General features: G+C 47.0%; 1 protein-coding gene across 4 annotated transcripts in view; it reads right to left on the bottom strand.

The window, feature by feature from the left end:
* Window positions 1-19,963, bottom strand: part of PSD (pleckstrin and Sec7 domain containing) — a 765,102-nt gene that overhangs the window by 229,620 nt on the left and 515,519 nt on the right. For all 4 annotated transcript variants that reach the window (XM_073596605.1, XM_073596606.1, XM_073596608.1 and 1 more), the window contains 2 exons: window positions 16,667-16,725; window positions 13,858-13,947 (listed from right to left, as the gene is read on the bottom strand). In XM_073596605.1, coding sequence (XP_073452706.1) covers window positions 13,858-13,947; window positions 16,667-16,725 — 149 coding nt within the window. The remainder of the gene's footprint in view (window positions 1-13,857; window positions 13,948-16,666; window positions 16,726-19,963) is intronic.

The raw sequence follows: 19,963 nt of genomic DNA, 5'->3' as shown, positions 1-19,963 counted from the left end.
ACTGGTGCTGGTGCCACAACAATGCAACCCCTCACAGACACTCTAGTTGGAATGCAGGAACGAGCCCTGCTGCAAAGTATTGCATCAAAAATTGTAATTACACGCCCCTGTTAAACAAGGGCTGAAAAATTGGGCCTTAGGCCCTGGTGCTGGTGCCACAACACTGCAACCCCTCACAGACACTCTAGTTGGAATGCAGGAACGAGCCCTGCTGCAAAGTATTACATCAAAAATCGTAATTACACGCCCCTGTTAAACAGGGGCTGAAAAATTGTGCCTTAGGCACTGGTGGTGGCACCCAGAACCAAAAATGTTCTTACAAGCTATCAGCGTGATGATTGAGGAGGAAGAGGATAATTACTCAGGGATAGTCACTCAGCATCAGCATAGGCAGTCTTTGAAGGGATCTGAGATTTCAAAAAAAATTATTCGGTTACATCAGCATCAGGTGCTTGGTAGCTGGTGGTGATCCAAGACTCATTCATTTTTATGAAGGTCAGTCGATCGACCGAGTCAGTGGACAGACGCACCCTGTGATCGGTTACCACGCCTCCAGCAGCACTGAATGTGCGTTCTGAAAGAACGCTGGATGCAGGACAGGCCAGTAGCTCAATTGCATACTGTGCAAGCTCTGGCCAGTGATCCATCCTCAAGACCCAGTAACCCAGAGGATTTTCGGTGGGAAAGGTGTCCAAGTCTGATCTTGCCCCTAGGTATTCCTGCACCATGTAAAACAGACGCTGGCGATGGTTGCTGGAACCGATCATACCTTGGGGCTGCGGACCAAAAAATTGTCTGAACGCATCGGTCAGACGGCCACCTTCTCCACTGCTCCTTCTTTGACTGACCGAAGCCTCAGCAACACGTTGTCCAGAAACAGGAGTTTGTAACCTCCCAGTCTCTGGGAACGCGTTGCACAGACCTTTCTGCAAGGCCTCCCGAAGATGTTTCATCCTCTGCTCCCTCTGCGATGGCAAGATAAGGTCCGCAACCTTACCCTTGTAACGTGGATCAAGGAGGGTTGCCAGCCAGTATTGGTCCTTCTCCTTGATACCACGAATACGAGGATCCTTACGCAGGCTTTGCAGGATCAGGGAGGCCATGCAGCGTAGGTTTGCTGAGGCATTCAGTCCGGAGTCCTCTGGGTCACTAAGGACGACATGGTCCGCAGCCACCTCCTCCCAGCCACGTACAAGTCCATGTGTTTCTTGGGACTGATCCCTTAAAGACTGCTGCTGATGCTGAGTGCCAGGCTCCACCTCCATACTGACACAATCTTCCTCCTCCTCCTCCTCCTCTTCCTCCTCGTCCTCTTCCTGTGTGATTGGCGGGCACGCAGGAACACTGTCTGGATAAAGGGGGCCTTGAAAGCTAAGGAAGTCCTCCTCTTCCTGCCTCTGTTCTGCCTCAAGTGCCCTGTCCATTATTCCACGCAGCGTGTGCTCCAACAGGTGGACAAGGGGGACAGTGTCACTGACGCATGCACTGTCACTGCTCACCATCCTCGTGGCCTCCTCAAATGGTGACAGGACAGTGCATGCATCCCTGATCATGGCCCACTGGCGTGGGGAAAAAAACCAAGCTCCCCTGACCCTGTCCTGGTGCCATAGTCGCACAGGTACTCATTGATGGCCCTCTGCTGCGTGTGCAGCTGCTGCAGCATGGCCAACGTTGAGTTCCACCTGGTGGGCATGTCACAGATTAGGCGGTTCTTGGGCAGGTTAAACTCCTTTTGGAGGTCCGTCAGCCGAGCACTGGCATTATATGACCGGCGGAAATGCACACAGACTTTCCTGGCCTGCCTCAGGACATCCTGTAAGCCCGGGTACCTGCCCAAGAACCGCTGCACCACCAAGTTAAGGACGTGAGCCAAACAGGGCACATGGGTCATTTGTCCCTGTCGGAGGGCAGAGAGGAGGTTGGTGCCATTGTCGCAAACCACCATTCCTGCCTTAAGTTGGTGTGGCTTCAACCACCTCTGAACCTGCCCCTGCAGAGCTGACAGAACCTCTGCCCCAGTGTGGCTCCTGTCCCCCAAGCACACCAGCTCAAGCACCGCATGGCATCTTTTGGCCTGCGTACTTGCGTAGCCCCTTGAACGACTACGGAGCACCGCTGGTTCCGAGGAAGAGGCCATGGAGGAAGAAGAAGAGGAGGGGGTGGAGGAGAGAGGTGTGTCACAATCATTAGCATTTTGGAGGCGTGGTGGCGGAACAACCTCCAACACTACTGCACCTTGTCCTGCATCCTTCCCAGCTGCCAGCAGAGTCACCCAATGCGCCGTGAAACTTAGGTAACGTCCCTGTCCATGCCTGCTGGACCATGAGTCAGCGGTAATATGCACCTTACCGCTGACCGCCCTGTCCAGCGAGGCATGGACATTGCCTTCCACATGCTGGTAGAGAGCCGGAATCGCCTTCCGTGAGAAAAATTGGCGTTTGGGTACCTGCCACTGAGGAACCGCACATTCCACAAACTCACGGAAGGGGGCAGAGTCTACCAACTGAAAAGGCAGCAGTTGAAGTGCTAGCAATTTTGCCAAGCTAGCATTCAACCGTTGGGCATGTGGATGGCTGGGAGCAAACTTCTTTCGGCGGTGCAGCAGCTGGGGCAGGGAAATTTGCCTGGTACAATCTGACGTCGGTGTACCAAAATCAGATTGCCCACAAGTACATGGCTGTGACACACCTAATTCTACACCTTCATTCCTCTCAGTGCAGGTCTCAGAGAGGACTGAAGGTCTAGTGGGGTTGGAAATCTCAGCTGATGAGGAGCAAGCAGAGGTCCTCTTTGTTCTTTGGTGTGGGTCTTTTAGATACGCTTGCCAACGATCTGCATGGCAGGTCAACATATGTCTGGTCAAGCATGTGGTACCCAAGCGGGATATGTTTTGGCCACGCGAGATACGCTTGAGACATATGTTGCAAATAGCAGCGGTGCGATCTGATGCACTCGTCTCAAAAAAGGCCCACACCAAAGAACTTTTTGAATAACGCGCAGAGACTGCAGCGCCCTGCACATGTGGAGCTTTGGGGTGTGATGCAGTCAATGTGCTGCTTATAGGCTGGCCCCTGGAGGGCATCCTGCCTCGTTGGTGATGTGCCGCCTCCTCCTCCTCTCTCCTATCAGGCACCCACGTTGAGTCAGTGACCTCATCATCCCCTCCCTCCTCATCACTGGAGCAAACCTGGCAGTATGCTGCAGCAGGGGGAGCATGACTGCCAGATTGCTGTCCTTCTTGGGCACCCCCTCTGTCCGTGCTCGTGTTACTGCCTTCATCGAGCTCAGTATCATCATCAGAGCCTTCCAAACGCTGGGCATCCTCCTGGAGCATGTACCCAACACTGTGGTCAAACAGTTCGAGGGACTCCTCAGGAGGACATGGTGGGGCTAGGGAAGGAGTCACTGATGACATTGAGCCGAGGGAAGAGGCCGCTGCTTTGCCAGACAAAGTACCCTGGACATGGGTGAGAGAGGATGAGGAGGATGAGGACGGCTTGGTCATCCACTCGACCAAGTCTTCCGCATGTTGCGGCTCAACATGGCCAGCTGCCGAAAAAAAGGCCAAGCGTGTCCCATGGCCACGTGCTGATGAGGATGCACCGTCTCCACGACCAGCACTAGACACAGAGCCTGCTTGCCCTCTCTTATTGGCTTGTGACTGTCTGCCTCTCCTTCTTGGCCTTCCAAACATACTAATGGCCTGTAGCTGCACTAAGCTGGGATATATATATATATATATATATATATATATATATATATATATGTACTGATACTGCAGCTAGCAAAATCAACTGCCTGCCTGTAGTATGAGAACACCACCAACCTTCTACAGGTAGCTTTAGCTGAACGCTGTGAGGTGGACGCACCCCACTAACTTGTAGGTTTAGCAGAACACTGTGAGCAGGACGCACTGCACTAACTGTAAATAGTCTAGCTGCCTGACTGTGGTACTTATAGGATCAAAAGAACACCAGCAATTTTCTTCAGGTAGCTGTATTTACTGTAACAAGACAAGCCTGCCTGTCAGTAAGAAGATAACAGAAACGGATCTAGCTGAACACTGTGAGCAGGACGCACCCCACTAGCTTGTAGGTTTAGCTGAACACTGAGGTGGACGCACCCCACTAACTTGTAGGTTTAGCTGAACACTGTGAGCAGGACGCACCCCACTAACTTGTAGGTTTAGCAGAACACTGTGAGCAGGACGCACTGCACTAACTGTAAATAGTCTAGCTGTCTGACTGTGGTACTAATAGGATCAAAAGAACATCAGTAATTTTCTTTAAAATACTGTAACAAGACAAGCCTGCCTGTCAGTAAGAAGATAACAGGAACGGATCTAGCTGAACACTGTGAGCAGGACGCACCCCACTAGCTTGTAGGTTTAGCTGAACACTGTGAGGTGGACGCACCCCACTAACTTGTAGGTTTAGCTGAACACTGTGAGCAGGACGCACCCCACTAACTTGTAGGTTTAGCAGAACACTGTGAGCAGGACGCACTGCACTAACTGTAAATAGTCTAGCTGCCTGACTGTGGTACTAATAGGATCAAAAGAACACCAGCAATTTTCTTTAAAATACTGTAACAAGACAAGCCTGCCTGTCAGTAAGAAGATAACAGGAACGGATCTAGCTGAACACTGTGAGCAGGACGCACCCCACTAGCTTGTAGGTTTAGCTGAACACTGTGAGGTGGACGCACCCCACTAACTTGTAGGTTTAGCTGAACACTGTGAGCAGGACGCACCCCACTAACTTGTAGGTTTAGCAGAACACTGTGAGCAGGACGCACTGCACTAACTGTAAATAGTCTAGCTGCCTGACTGTGGTACTAATAGGATCAAAAGAACACCAGCAATTTTCTTCAGGTAGCTGTATTTACTGTAACAAGACAGGCCTGCCTGTCAGTAAGAAGATAACAGAAACGGATCTAGCTGAACACTGTGAGCAGGACGCACCCCACTAGCTTGTAGGTTTAGCTGAACACTGTGAGGTGGACGCACCCCACTAACTTGTAGGTTTAGCTGAACACTGTGAGCAGGACGCACCCCACTAACTTGTAGGTTTAGCAGAACACTGTGAGCAGGACGCACTGCACTAACTGTAAATAGTCTAGCTGCCTGACTGTGGTACTAATAGGATCAAAAGAACACCAGCAATTTTCTTCAGGTAGCTGTATTTACTGTAACAAGACAAGCCTGCCTGTCAGTAAGAAGATAACAGAAACGGATCTAGCTGAACACTGTGAGCAGGACGCACCCCACTAGCTTGTAGGTTTAGCTGAACACTGTGAGGTGGACGCACCCCACTAACTTGTAGGTTTAGCTGAACACTGTGAGCAGGACGCACCCCACTTACTTGTAGGTTTAGCAGAACACTGTGGGCAGGACGCACTGCACTAACTGTAAATAGTCTAGCTGCCTGACTGTGGTACTAATAGGATCAAAAGAACACCAGTAATTTTCTTTAAAATACTGTAACAAGACAAGCCTGCCTGTCAGTAAGAAGATAACAGATAGCTGAACACTGTGAGCAGGACGCACTGCACTAAATGTAAATAGTCTAGCTGCCTGACTGTGGTACTAATAGGATCAAAAGAACACCAGTAATTTTCTTCAAAATGCTGTAACAAGACAAGCCTGCCTGTCAGTAGGAATATAACAGGAACGGATCTAGCTGAACACTGTGAGCAGGACGCACTGCACTAAATGTAAATAGTCTAGAAGATAACAGGAATGGATCTAGCTAAACTGAATACAGTGTATATATATATATATGCAACACCTGGGATGCATATATATACACAATACCCTTTAAGTGCAGCTAACTGACTGACTGTCCTGCCTAATCTAGCTAACTCAAATGAAATGACACTGTCTCTCTCTCTCTCTAAGCACACCGGAACACACTGCACAGGGCCGCTGTGCAGGCGGCCTTATATAGTGTGGGGCGTGTACTAAATCCCCTGAGCCATAATTGGCCAAAGCCTCCTTGGCTTTGGCCAATTATGGCTCTCTGTTAAGGCGACGCTGTGATTGGCCAAGCATGCGGGTCATAGTGCATGCTTGGCCAATCATCAACAAGCAATGCACTGCGATGCCGCAGTGAATTATGGGCCGTGACGCGCCACACGAATTTGGCGCGAACGGCCCATATCGTTCGCAATTCGACGAACGATCGAACAGCCGATGTTCGAGTCGAACATGGGTTCGACTCGAACACGAAGCTCATCCCTACTGTTGAGCCTTGAACTCCTTGCTACTCCCATGAACTTCCTATATAAGCCTTGTCTCAGCACTTCCTCTTTGCCAGGTTATTGTGCCTTCTCAGCCAATGCCTTGCTCTTGTCTTCCCTGCTGCTGTCTGTATTTTTCTACTACTCGTGATCAACCCTTGGCTTGTCCTTGACTACTCAACTGCCTGATCCCAACCTGCAGCCACTCGTTACCGACCTTTTGGCTTGTTTCCTGACCACTCTGTTGTTTGATCCTTATCTGCTCACCTGCTTCTGGACCCCGGCTTGCTCACACCCTTGTGGGGCAAACCTGAGGACCGCGACCTGGTACTAACACGCAGCTAAATCCATCTCCACCATCAGGAGCTCTGATGCAGGTTAGTACTTAGAGCCCGCACCTCAGGTGAGCTTGTGTCATCTGCCAAGGTGACTGCCTGTGTACCTATCCTGCTGGTTGGTGGTAGTCCTGCAACTGCTATAGCAACTGGTCTTGAAGCCAGATGCCTGATCGGGACAACCATGGGGCGTGGCCATCCGGTGACATCACCTGGAGATTTGCCCCTTGTGATGTCACATGACGGCACAAAAGGCAGGGTCCTTAGCAACCAGCTATTTGTCAAAAAACAGCCTGGGGTGCCCTGACCCCCAATCTGTTTATTGACAAATATCGCATGTGATTCCGCCAGCAAAACCCTGGTGGTAAATTTTGCAAGCTTTTTAATGCTCTGGTTCATTTGTGAATTGGACTTAAGAGCTTTTTATGCAGTATTTACTGGCACATTTTTTTTCCTGGTAAATACCGCATAATCATTATTTACATTTTTTGTGAATTGGACTTAGTTTACCGCATGCAATAATTTATGCAAATGAGTAACATGATGCCCTTATCGTATGCGGTAAACTTTAGTGAATTGACTCCATGATCTCTAAGATGCGGATCACCCTTTGTTTATGTTAGCCTTTACTTCGTCTTTAACCACTAACGGACTGCCCACAGTGGATATACGTCACTACTTTGACGTTAAGTACCGGGGTTATGGCAGCAGCTAGCAGTGGACAATCCTCTTTTACATAAATGTGGTCCCATCGGCGGATTCGCCATGAGATTACTTTTATGGGCAGCAGGAGAGGTGCCCACCCCCCTCTTGCCGATTCCTGGTTGTTTCCGCTGCTTACCGGAGAGATCAGCAGCGGTAGAAACAATCGGATCCGATGGAGTGATTGGCAGGAAGTTGAATGAGGGCAAGATGGCCCCCACTCGACTCTGCCCTTGGAGGACCATAGCAACATCAGTCACTTTCGCCCTACGGCCTTTTTTGTGAAAAGTAAAATTACTTTTATTTTTATTTTTTACTGATTTTAAGTGTAAATGTGAGATCTGGGTTTTTTTGACCCCAGATCTCACATTAAAGAGGCCCTGTCCTGCTTATTTTTTTAAAGGGGACAGTGTATTTTTATTTTTTTTAAAGCGCCCCGTCCTTCCAAGCTCGCACACAAAAGAGAACGCATATGCAAGCCGCGCCCACATATGTAAACAGTGTTCAAATCACACATGTGAGGTATCACCACAATCATTAAAGCGAGATAAATAATTCTAGCACTAGATATCCTCTGTAACTCTTAACAGGTAACCTATAAAAAACTGTAAAGCGTCGCCTATGGAGATTTTTAAGTACCGTAGTTTGTCGCCATTCCATTAGCATGTGCAATTTTAAAGCATGACAAGATAAATCAATTTACTCGGCATAACATCATCTTTCACATTATACGAAAAATTGGGCTAACTTTAATGTTTTCTTATTTTTTAATTCAAACCCTTACATCAGGGTCTGCAGAGAGCCTCCCCTGAGAGATTAACGTGGGAGGTAGATGGCTTGCGGAAAACAGCAGGTTGGTACACAGTGGGTATTTATGTAGAAAGGAGAAGACCTCCTAAGAGTCGGTCCCTCTGCCTTCCTTTTAACATCTGAATACTCTAGACAGGAGAACACAGGGTGGTTAGTTTGCTGGCTATGCTGGGAACTCAGCCTGCTCTCCTCCAGTGAGCCATTCACTGGGAAGTTCAGTGTAATGTTGCTTCTCCTCCCCCCAGCTCTTATGCAGCTGAGAACAGAGGGAATGTGATCACTTACAAAAAAGGGGAAAAAAGTGTTTATATATTTTTTTTATATCTATACACAAATGTTTTACCTTTCATTTACATAGTTACATAGTTAGTTAGGCTGTTTGCCTTTGTTTGGTCATCAAACACTTTAATTCTTTGTCACATTTTGCAAATGTATGTTGCATATATTTTATTTTAGTACAAATAGCACTATTTCAAATGGTTGATTGTAACATAGGAACCTTCATAGGTGTGCGCAGCCTATTGCCTTAGGGTGTGCACCCCAAACAGAAGCTCAAACACACGTGAATATATATATATATATACACACACACACACACACACACACACACACACACACACACACACACACACACACACACACACATATATATATATATATATATATATATATATATATATATATATATATATTTCACACAAACCATACACACAGCCCTCTGTGTACATAGGAATAGTAATCTGGTCCTTTCTTGTCCCTGAAGAGCAGGGAGAAAAAATAGCCAGACTAGTAAGTAAAAGCAGCACACTTTTTCAGTTAGACTCACAGTTAACCTCTTGATGTAAACCCTTTCCCAGCCAGTGTCATTAGTACAGTGTACAGTATTATCACTGCACTAGTGACATCAGTGTCAGTTAGTACCAGATTGCCCGCAGAGGGGCACAGTGCCCTCTGACATCAGAGCATGGCACAGTGCCTCCTTACATCTGCGTATGGCACAGTACCCCTTAAATCAGAGCATGACACAGTAGTGGCCCCTGACATCTGAGCATTGCACAGTGCCCCCTGACATCCGAACATGGCACAGTGCCCCTGACATCAGAGCATGGCACAGTGCCCCCTGACATAAGAGCATTGCACAGTGCCCCCTGACATCAGAACATGGCACAGTGCCCCCTGACATCAGAGCATTGCACAGTGCCCCCTGACATCAGAGCATGGCACAGTGCCCCCTGACATCAGAGCATGGCACAGTGCCCCCTGACATAAGAGCATGGCACAGTGCCCCCTGACATAAGAGCATGGCACAGTGCCCCCTGACATAAGAGCATGGCACAGTGCCCCCTGACATAAGAGCATTGCACAGTGCCTCCTGACATCAGAACATGGCACAGTGCCCCTTGATATAAGAGCATTGCATAGTGCCCCCTGACATAAGAGCATTGCACAGTGCCTCCTGACATCAGAACATGTCACAGTGCCCCCTGACATAAGAGCATTGCACAGTGCCCCCTGACATCCAAACATGGCACAGTGCCCCCTGACATCAGAGCATTGCACAGTGCCCCCTGACATAAGAGCATTGCACAGTGCCCCCTGACATCAGAACATGGCACAGTGCCCTGACATCAGAGAATTGCACAGTGCCCTCTGACATCAGAGCATGGCACAGTGCCCCCTGACATCAGAACATGGCACAGTGCCCCCTGACATCAGAGAATTGCACAGTGCCCACTGACATCAGGACATGGCACAGTGCCCCCTGAAATCAGAGCATGGCACAGTGCCCCCTGACATAAGAGCATTGCACAGTGCCCCCTGACATCAGAGCATGGCACAGTGCCCCCTGACATCAGAGCATGGCACAGTGCCCCCTGACATCAGAACATGGCACAGTGCCCCGATATCAGAGAACTGCACAGTGCCCCCTGACATCAGAGCATGGCACAGTGCCCCCTGACATCAGAGCATGGCACAGTGCCCCCTGACATCAGAGAATGGTACAGTGCCCACTGACATCCGAACATGGCACAGTGCCCTCTGAAATCAGAGCATTGCACAGTGCCCCCTGACATACGAGCACTACACAGTGCCCCCTGACATAAGAGCATTGCACAGTGCCCCCTGATATCAGAGCATTGCACAGTGCCCCCTGACATCAGAGCATGGCACAGTGCCCCCTGACATCAGAGCATGGCACAGTGCCCCCTGACATCAGAGCATGGCACAGTGCCCCCTGACATCAGAACATGGCACAGTGCCCCCTGACATCAAAACATGGCACAGTGCCCCCTGACATCAAAACATGGCACAGTGCCCCAACATCAGAGAATTGCACAGTGCCCCCTGACATCAGAGCATGGCACAGTGCCCTCTGACATCAGAGCATGGCACAGTGCCCACTGACATCAGAACATGGCACAGTGCCCCCTGAAATCAGAGCATTGCACAGTGCCCCCTGAAATCAGAGCATTGCACAGTGCCCCCTGACATAAGAGCACAGTGCCCCCTGACATAAGAGCATTGCACAGTGCCCCCTGACATCAGAGCATGGCACAGTGCCCCCTGACATCAGAGCATGGCACAGTGCCCCCTGACATTAGAGCATGGCACAGTGCCCCCTGACATTAGAGCACGGCACAGTGCTCCCTGACATCAGAACATGGCACAGTGCCCCGACATCAGAGAATTGCACAGTGCCCCCTGACATCAGAGCATGGCACAGTGCCCCCTGACATAAGAGCATGGCACAGTGCCCACTGACATCAGAACATGGCACAGTGCCCCCTGAAATCAGAGCATTGCACAGTGCCCCCTGAAATCAGAGCATTGCACAGTGCTCCCTGACATACGAGCATTACACAGTGCCCCCGACATCAGAGCATTGCACAGTGCCCCCTGACATCAGAGCATGGCACAGTGCCCCCTGACATCAGAGCATGGCACAGTGCCCCCTGACATCAGAACATGGTACAGTGCCCCGACATCAGAGAATTGCACAGTGCCCCCTGACATAAGAGCATTGCACAGTGCCTCCTGACATCAGAGCATGGCACAATGCCCCCTGACATCAGAGCATGGCACAGTGCCCCCTGACATCACAACATGGCACAGGGCCCCCTGACACCAGAACATGGCACAGTGCCCCCTGACATCAGAGCATGGCACAGTGCCCCCTGACATCAGAGCATGACACAGTGCCCGCTGACATCAGAGCATGGCACAGTGCCCCCTGACATCAGAGCATGACACAGTGCCCCCTGACATCAGAGCATGACACAGTGCTCCCTGACTTAACAGTTAAGTCATCCCCATGTGCTAGCTGGACAAGAAAGCAACTTGGCAGCTCCTGGAGGGGGGGGGGGGGCAGATGGAGGGGAGAGGGGAGGGAGATGAGGGACTGCTCACTCACCTGGCTGGTATCTGTAGGATCACACAGGACAATCAGTGTAGCAGCCCCCACGGATCTTCCAGCTGCTGTACATAAACTCTCCTGCCCCCCACACATCTCCTTTCTCAGACACAGGCTGCACACAAGGATTGCAGTGTGAGCGGGGCAGACACAGGGGATGAGGCTGGAGGAGCCAGAGAGGATCGAGCCCCTTCTCCTCTCCTGTTCAGGTGGTGTGGAGGAGGGGGGAGGAAGGGGGGGGGGATTTCTGCTGGCAGAGCATTCTAAATTTAGTGAACTCTACCCTCCTATATTCGGCTATGCTCCCCACTAGATGCTGCTTACCTCCTATCCTATGGCAGCAGAAGAGGCACTGGAGGGAAGGCGGAGTGCAGCTGTATCACTACGCCGCCTACAGTAAGAGATCACTTGCCAGGACTATAGAGGGAGCATCGGGAAATGCGGCCAGCTGTCAGCTTACTCCGCGGCTGCAGTTCACATAAGGGGAGTCTAGGGGGTATACTTACTAATCAAAATTGTCTCACTGGCAGCACTGTCACTGCCCAGTGAGTGTCCATTAGCAAACCCAGCATTTTCCCTAGAAAAAAGCCCTGGCTGTCCCAGGGGGGATTAGGGAGTGCCCAGGCACACCCTGTGTACACGCCTATGGGAACCTTCATATCATCTGCCATAGCCCTCCCCCCCATCTTTCCCTATTCCACCCACCAATAGGGGCTGACCCCTGTCCGACCTGTCTGCCCCATTCTAATCAAATTCACCCTCCCCCACAATCCTAGTTAAATACTTCTCCAGCCTTCCCATAAATCTCTCCCCCAGCACAGTAGACCCTCTTCCATTTAGATGCAAACCATCTTTAGCATATAGGTTGCACTCAAATGAAAAGTCAGGCCAGTGCTCTAAAAAACCAAATCCCTCCTCCTTACATCAGGTCTTTAGCCATGCATTCAGCTCTCTAATCACCCCCTGCCTTTCCTGTGCTGTGCATGGCACAGGCAATATTTCAGAGAATATCACCTTTGAGGTCCTTCCCTTCAACTTGCAGCCTAGTTCTTTAAATTGGTTCTTAAGGAGCCTCCACCTTCCATAAATTCTGTCATTGGTTCCTACATGGACCTAGACAGCTGGGTCATGCCCAGCCCCTCCCACTAATTTATCAACCCGGGCCACCACATGCCGAACCCTGGCTACAGGGAGACAGCAAACAATTAGGTTTGATTCTTTTGATTTCTATTTTAAACTGAAAGGGTTGTTTTACAAGGTGATCGTTTACAATCACTTTAATGTCTGGGCATGATGATTGGCTGCAGAAATATTAAGTACTGCATATTCTCCCCAGATTTCCAGCACAAGGTGGTGATAGCTCTGTGTTGGCTCCAAGGCCCACTGTGTTGTCAGATCTCACAAGTAAAGGTATGTGGAAAGCTAAGGGCTAGAGTACACAGGCATTTGAGATGTGCCAAGCAATTATACTGACTTATTGTGAAGGGATAAAAGCGAAAAAACAATTTGATCTCAAGCTGACTTTAAGAGCTCGGGCACACTAGCCCTAAGACTTTGTCATGCATATGCTTAAATGTACTTTAGCTACACAGACATATTTTATTTCCTTTAACAATAAAAATTCAAAAAATATATTCTGACTTTCCTGTTCTCTTAAAGGGGGCCAAGTCCTAATTACCCCATCAAAGGTTTCCTTTAAATCCCAAATTTAAAATAATCCTCACAACTTATTTAAAAACCAAACAGTGTGGGGAGTATATTTGCCATCAGATTGGTAATTTATTGCTCTTGCCAGTAAAGCAGAGATGGGTGTTCAGCTGTTCATCAGCTACTCCAGTAGTGGGCTTTTTACTTCTTTTGAAGACTGTTGCTGCAATCTCCAATGCAACACAGTCTAATATATAATTTACTTGTCAAATAGTTGTTTTTTATTGGAAAAAATACATGTTTTTCACTTAAAATAAATGTCAGATCAACTTTTTTGATCTGATTTAACTTTTTTTCTAGTTTCTAGAGGGGAAGGATTAGAACTTCTGTCAGGTTTTTCTGCTATCCAGGGTTTCATTAGAAAAACTTTTTCATCAGACAATAACAATGGTTCTAGCCCTTCCTCACTAAAACTGAGAAAAAATGTTTTGGCTTGACATACACTAAATACACATTTATTCCATATTCATGTTATGTTCCAGTCAATCTGTGAGAACCACTAGATAATAATTTGCAACTCATTGATTGCCTGACTGGTACCTAATGCTAAAACGGGTGTACAAATTGTCAGAACATTTAGAAGAAATATGTTTCCAAATTTTTTTCTAAATAAACATCCTATTACTCTTCAGATATCTGACAAAGATTCACCTTGAGAAGCTCCCTCGGAAAGTCTTTTCCTTCATTTAATCCTTCCAAATTTCCAATGAATTCTGAACACGACATCCTTTTGCCAATGTTCTGAAAAAAAACAAAAAAAAAACAGTATTGGGGTACTGAACACAATAATTTGTAGGATGAATTGGAGCTTGGTCACTTGAGAAGCATTACAGAGCATGGGAAGAGCAAAGGTTGTAGTACAACCAGTGGCGTAACTAGAACCTTCAGAGCCCCGATGTAAGAAACCATGAAGGGCCCCACTGATCCCCGGACAGGGCCCTTTCCTCCGAGCTTGGTGGCGGAACAACAGGGCCCGGTCACAAGTGGGTGGCTGCATATAACGGAACAGATTTCTCCATTCCCCCCTGCTTTCTCCTCCTCTCCCTCCCGCAGGCATTCGGGGGCTGCAGGAGGAAAATGCAGAGATCGGTTCCTCTATGTCGGTGTTTCTCAATCCTTCAGTCAGGGCACCCTTGAAGTATACCCCTAGGTGAATGGGGTTGCACTGCAACCACTATGCAACTGTGTGCATTGTATGCATTTGCAGCATAGCGATGATGCATTTAAGGGGTTAAAACAGGTGGTCAGGAGGCAACATATTGCTTCTTTAGTGGCTGTCAAATGGCTCTAAAAAATAATTTGAGCATGGATCGCTTTTCAGAGAAACAGCATTTTTTGCTGGTACTTTGAACAAGCAAGAAAAGAAAATCAGTTCTGATTGTACACATATAGGGGGTCAGGATTAAACACGCATACATAAAATGTGCATACATACATCTAAACACACACATACTTATATAAATACACACACACACACATATATATATATATATATATATATATAAAAATGCACACACATACATACACATACATGCTCGCACATTAAACACACATACATACATAGAGAAAGCCTTTTAAAAATTGGCAGTGCTTTACCTAACCTCTTCCTGCCGGGTACTACATAGTAGGGGGAGACATAGAGCACAGCAGACACTGCTTTCACGTTAGGTCTATCAGCGTGACCAGCTCACCGCACAGTGCCGATTACAGTTCGGTTAAGGATCGGGGAGCTCGGTCTGAGCCGCCCCTGCCGCTCCTCCTATTGAGATATACAGGGGGCCCGGTTGCCATGACGACCTCAGCGACCCCTATACTTCCAGTACAGCCTTTAACCTGCCTATTTATAAAAACCATGCTGTCGCAGAGTAGCTGTATACATGATCAGCCTATCAGCTTGTTTGTCCCTAGCCAACAAATGCCACTTACTTGCTTTAAAGTAAACAGGGTGTTATGAAGCAAAGTTTTTGCTTCTCATTTTATTGCAGCAGCTATAAAAACAACGCTACTCTCAAGAAAGCAAAAAGAGCTAAACTATTGTTCACACAAGATCCAAATATGCATTTTGTTCACTGATCATGTTTATGTTTACAGTGAATTTACTTTTTAAACTATATTTGAAGTCCAAAGGAAGCTGAAAAATGTTGTGGTTGTGACAAAAAAGAATCAGGCCCCTGTAAACCCTAGAACACACCCTAGTCCTCAATATACAAACAACTACCAGAAACTACAATGTTTTTTTCCTCATGTCTCTATATTGGTTAGAAGGGCTTTTATTTCCCAGTTTGCTTTGAAGTAAATCTCAGCGTTCACTAGGGATATTTTCACTAGAGTGTAAAATGTATTAAAATATAGAAAACTGAAAAATATAACAATATAATGTACAATGACAATCAAATCGCATGGGTTTCCTAAGCTTTCTTGCTGCCTCTCCATAAAAGTAGCAATGGTAAAGGGCCTCATTTTACTTTGGAACTGTGAATCATAAATGGTGGCATTAATGTATTTCACAGGGATCTAAGCATACATGTTTGAACTATTTGTTAAATGAAACAGAATCATCTCTAGGATTGCAAATTTAGAAAGTGTCTTGGATATAATGATTGCTTTTTTATAACAGTGATTTAGGCCTCTTGCACATTGCAGCTTGAAAACGCTCAGTACGGTGTTTTTTTTTTTTTACTGATCCAAAATGCAGCCCCTTGTTTACAATGTGCCTGTACACACAGGCACATAAATAAGCGCTGCTTTTTGATCAGTAGAAAATATGCAATGAGTTCACCGTCAGTATTTGGAGTATATGCACACAAATATGCCTAACTTAAAGTGGAGTTCTGCTTAAAAAATAAAAAAAATAAAAGTCAGCAGCTACAAATACTGCAGCTGCTGATTTTTAATAATCGGACACTTACCTGTCCAGGGATCCAGCGATGTGGGGGAACAAAGCCCCGCTCATCTCCCCCTGCTCTCTGCCGCGCCAGCATTGTAACTGTGGGCGCCTGGCTGTGGCTTCACAGCCGGGCACCCACTGCGCATGCGCGAGCTGCGCACCATGACTGGTCAGGCAATCATCTGGGACCTGTGACGTGTCCCAGATGATTGCCCAGAGGGAGGGGGGAGGTGATCTCCCTTCTGGTGCCACAGTGCGCCGGGAGGAAGTGGGAGCTGGGACCCTCTAAAAAGAGGGGGTACCGGCTCCCCCCGCAAAAAAATGACATGCCAAATGTGGCAAGTCAGGGAGTCACCTCCCTTAAAGCGGAAGTTCCATTTTTGGGTGGAACTCCGCTTTAAGCACCTGAAAATACATCCAAAAATGTTGATGCTCAAACATCAGTACCGTGTTCAAGAGGCCTTTATGTATTTTTTTTATATTTTCCTTAAAATTTTACCTTATAACAGCAAAAATATGACAGTTTCATTACATAAACTATACCTTTATTTTGACAATGCTATCTAAACTTACATGTCCATGCAGGTCTGTGTTTAACAACATCAGTGCACATGTCAAGGTATGAACTCCATCTGAAATGAAAATAGAGCTATGAGGAACCAGAGAGACAAAATTCAAGAATATAACGCTTTCACAATCCATTTATAACTATTAAACTAAAAATAAATACTTGTATCTTATATAATATTGAAGTAAACAGAAAATACAAATCGTATCTAAACCCAAAAATTAAATGTATTCATTCACCACATCTAAGTATTAGTAATCTGTAATGTTTTAGTTTAGGCTATTCCCTCTATTTTCACTTTGGTCATCCTTCAACCTAGAAATTTCTGACAGGATCATAAAGAATGTATTTGCAGAAAAAGTGCTTAGCCTGAAAAAAAACTAATTGAGAAACCATGACAAAGGACTGGTAAGCTTAAATACACAAACTTTTCTTTTTCTTCGGTTTAATTTTTTAAACCGCTACAGTACATGATACAGAGAATACAGAAGATTAATTTTTATTCCAGTATAAATATATGGAACTGGGGAAGGAAAAAGGGAATCAGGGCACGTAGTAGGACGTAAATTAGTATAGACAGACAGAATTAATATGAAAACAAAATGACAAATATTACACCATACTGAATGTAAAAGACCATGACAGGAAGACAAGAAAGAAACAAACACAATATAAGAGTGATTGCAAGAGAGGAAAATGAAAGTAAAGAAAAACTGAAATCTAAATAAAAAAAAAAAAAAAATCAAGAAAATTGATTAGCAATGCATGGAAAAACAGCCAATGGATCTCATGGTGAATCAGATTGATGCTGGGCTTTTTTTTTTTGCTCATCATCGAATGAGTGGAGAACAGGTGTCATCTGCTAAATCAGGCCAGAACAAATGTCAGCTTTACACAACCTGCCTATGACTATGTAGATTGATGAAAGATACATAGTGTAAGAGTAAGGCCAGCCATAGACAGTTAGAAATTTGGCTGGTTCAGCAGGAACCGGACGAATTTCAATCCATCTATGGGCAGGTTGGTAGTACTGAAGTTGACCGATTGACTTCAGCACAACCAGCCATCAAACTTTCCTTGTTTGATCACTGTTGGCAGCTATAGCTGCCAGCAGTGCTCATTGTATTCTGACGGGGGGCAAAACCTTCCGCTGTCAGAATACAAAAGCGCAGCGGGAGAGATTCCCCAATCAACACAGTCTGAGTCATTTAAGCAACTTATTTTCTTTCTTTCTTTCTTTCTCTCTCTCTCTTTCTTTCGTTCTTGAGAAACACTGCTCTAGAGCAGGGGTAGCATAGTGTGCCGAAATTTTTTTTCTCTGCACCTCAGATAAGCCACAATTACTGCACCTTCTCACCTCAGTTCACCCTAATTCCTGCACCTTCACCCCTCAGATGAGCCCAATTCCTATACCTTCACACCTCAGATAACGCCAGTTCATACACCTTCACACCTCAGATCACCCCCCTGCACCTTCACCCCTCACCCCTCCACCCAGACTCGTCCCCGTTCCTTCTGGTGCAGATGATGACCCGTAAGGGTAAAAAAGATGCCACGATCGCGGCAGCCCTGGAGGCCCAATCCCCACAGCATCAACGCACACCATGAGGCACAGACAAACAGAAAGACCCTGGTGGATAAAGCTCACAAACCCTCAGTAAAGGAGCAGCCCAGGGACATGCTGTATTATGCACAGGAACTGTCAGGTGCTGGTAGTTCTGCTCTCCATGATGCCCAAGCCTTCTTGTCTGATCCGGAGCTTACAGAACATGAGGGGCCTAATGCTCTGGATGACACTGTTCCCCTAGAGACTTCTCTTGTTGCAACTCCAGATATCTTTAATATGCCTGCTGATAATGTTGCACAACCCAAGCTCAGTGAGATATTACAGGCAGTCTATAAATGTACAGTCTCAGTGGATGATCTCAAGGAGTGCTTTGGAGGTCTTAAAGAAACAGTGTCACTTCTCCGCCAAGACATCCAAAAAATCAGAGAAAGGACCATGGCAGTGGAGGGCTGGGTCAGTGATTTGGAGGATCAGATGCCCCCCCTTACCAGAGACGCCAAGATGGCTGCCCAACAAGTCATACCGGCTAACAATAGAGCTAACGACATTGAAAATTGCCTCCGGCGAAACAATGTCGGCATAGTTGGGTAACCCGAGAAAGTTGAGGGCCATTTACCCACTGAATTTGTAGAGCATTGGCTACAAGAAATATTTGGCAAAGAAGCCTCCACCCGTCTATTTGCAGTGGAGCGGGCTCATTGCACGCCACCTCAACCTCTGTTGCCTGGCAACCAACCATGCTATATGCTTGCTAGATTGTTAAACTACAAAGATTGTGAGATTACCCTGCGCTTCGCACAATAGAATGTATGGTTCAATATAATGGGACAAGTAATGCAGATGTGAAAAAGAGGTTACTGCGGCTCGAGCTAAAATATGCTATGCTTTTTCCAGTCAGGCTGCGGGTTACAGCTGGAGGCCCTGATGTGGCTGCATGGCTGGACCTGCATGAGCAAGATTTTCAACGTCGGCGTCCAGACAATGAAAGAGACTGATCCCATCTCTTCAGGTTGGTATGGTACTTTTCACAGGGCAACTCATTCTCATAGGGAGACAGTACTCCTTCTCTACACCTAGCGAAAATAGTGCTGTTGATTCTCCTCACTTCCTCAGTGCCCTGAGTTATTCCACTGTGTGTGCAATTTCTCAGTCTGCACTGTTTGAACTGTTGTACTCCACGGTTCTGGTGGCAATTGTTTTTCCATGCCTGGTTGGCACAAGACAACCTTTCCACCTACAGTTTTCACGGGCAGAGGGGACTAAGTCTTACCCCAATTACACTGGATCTAACCAACTTGCTAATATCACAGTGCTCATTCTCACTAGTTATGTTCAATGTGCTGTTGCGCGCCCATACTACCTGTTGATTCTTTTCAAGTACTTCAAGCTGCTACAGCTTACTTTTTGACTTGTTCTTTATGTTGCATCATGCTCTGCTAATTCCCACCGATCGCCAACTATTAAGGGGGCTACCCCCCTGGGAAATGGCCTTTAGCATAGGCCTCATGTTTGTTGACTCAGTTAAATGGCCACCATGACAACTACACCACTGGTCACTTGGAATGTCTGAGGAGTAAGTGATCAACTAAAGCGTACCATGATCAACTCCTGCCTTCAGATGTTTCACCCACATCCATTAAAGGTCTCCAGGAAACCCATCTGACACAGGATACGGTGAACTATTTGCACTACCCATGGGTCAGTAAGGCATATCATTCCTCTCACTCTGCTTACT

This window comes from Aquarana catesbeiana, linkage group LG08, assembly GCF_042186555.1.
Source record: "Aquarana catesbeiana isolate 2022-GZ linkage group LG08, ASM4218655v1, whole genome shotgun sequence".
Taxonomy (NCBI): Eukaryota; Metazoa; Chordata; class Amphibia; order Anura; family Ranidae; genus Aquarana; species Aquarana catesbeiana.
This window is presented reverse-complemented; position numbering and strand designations above follow the sequence as displayed.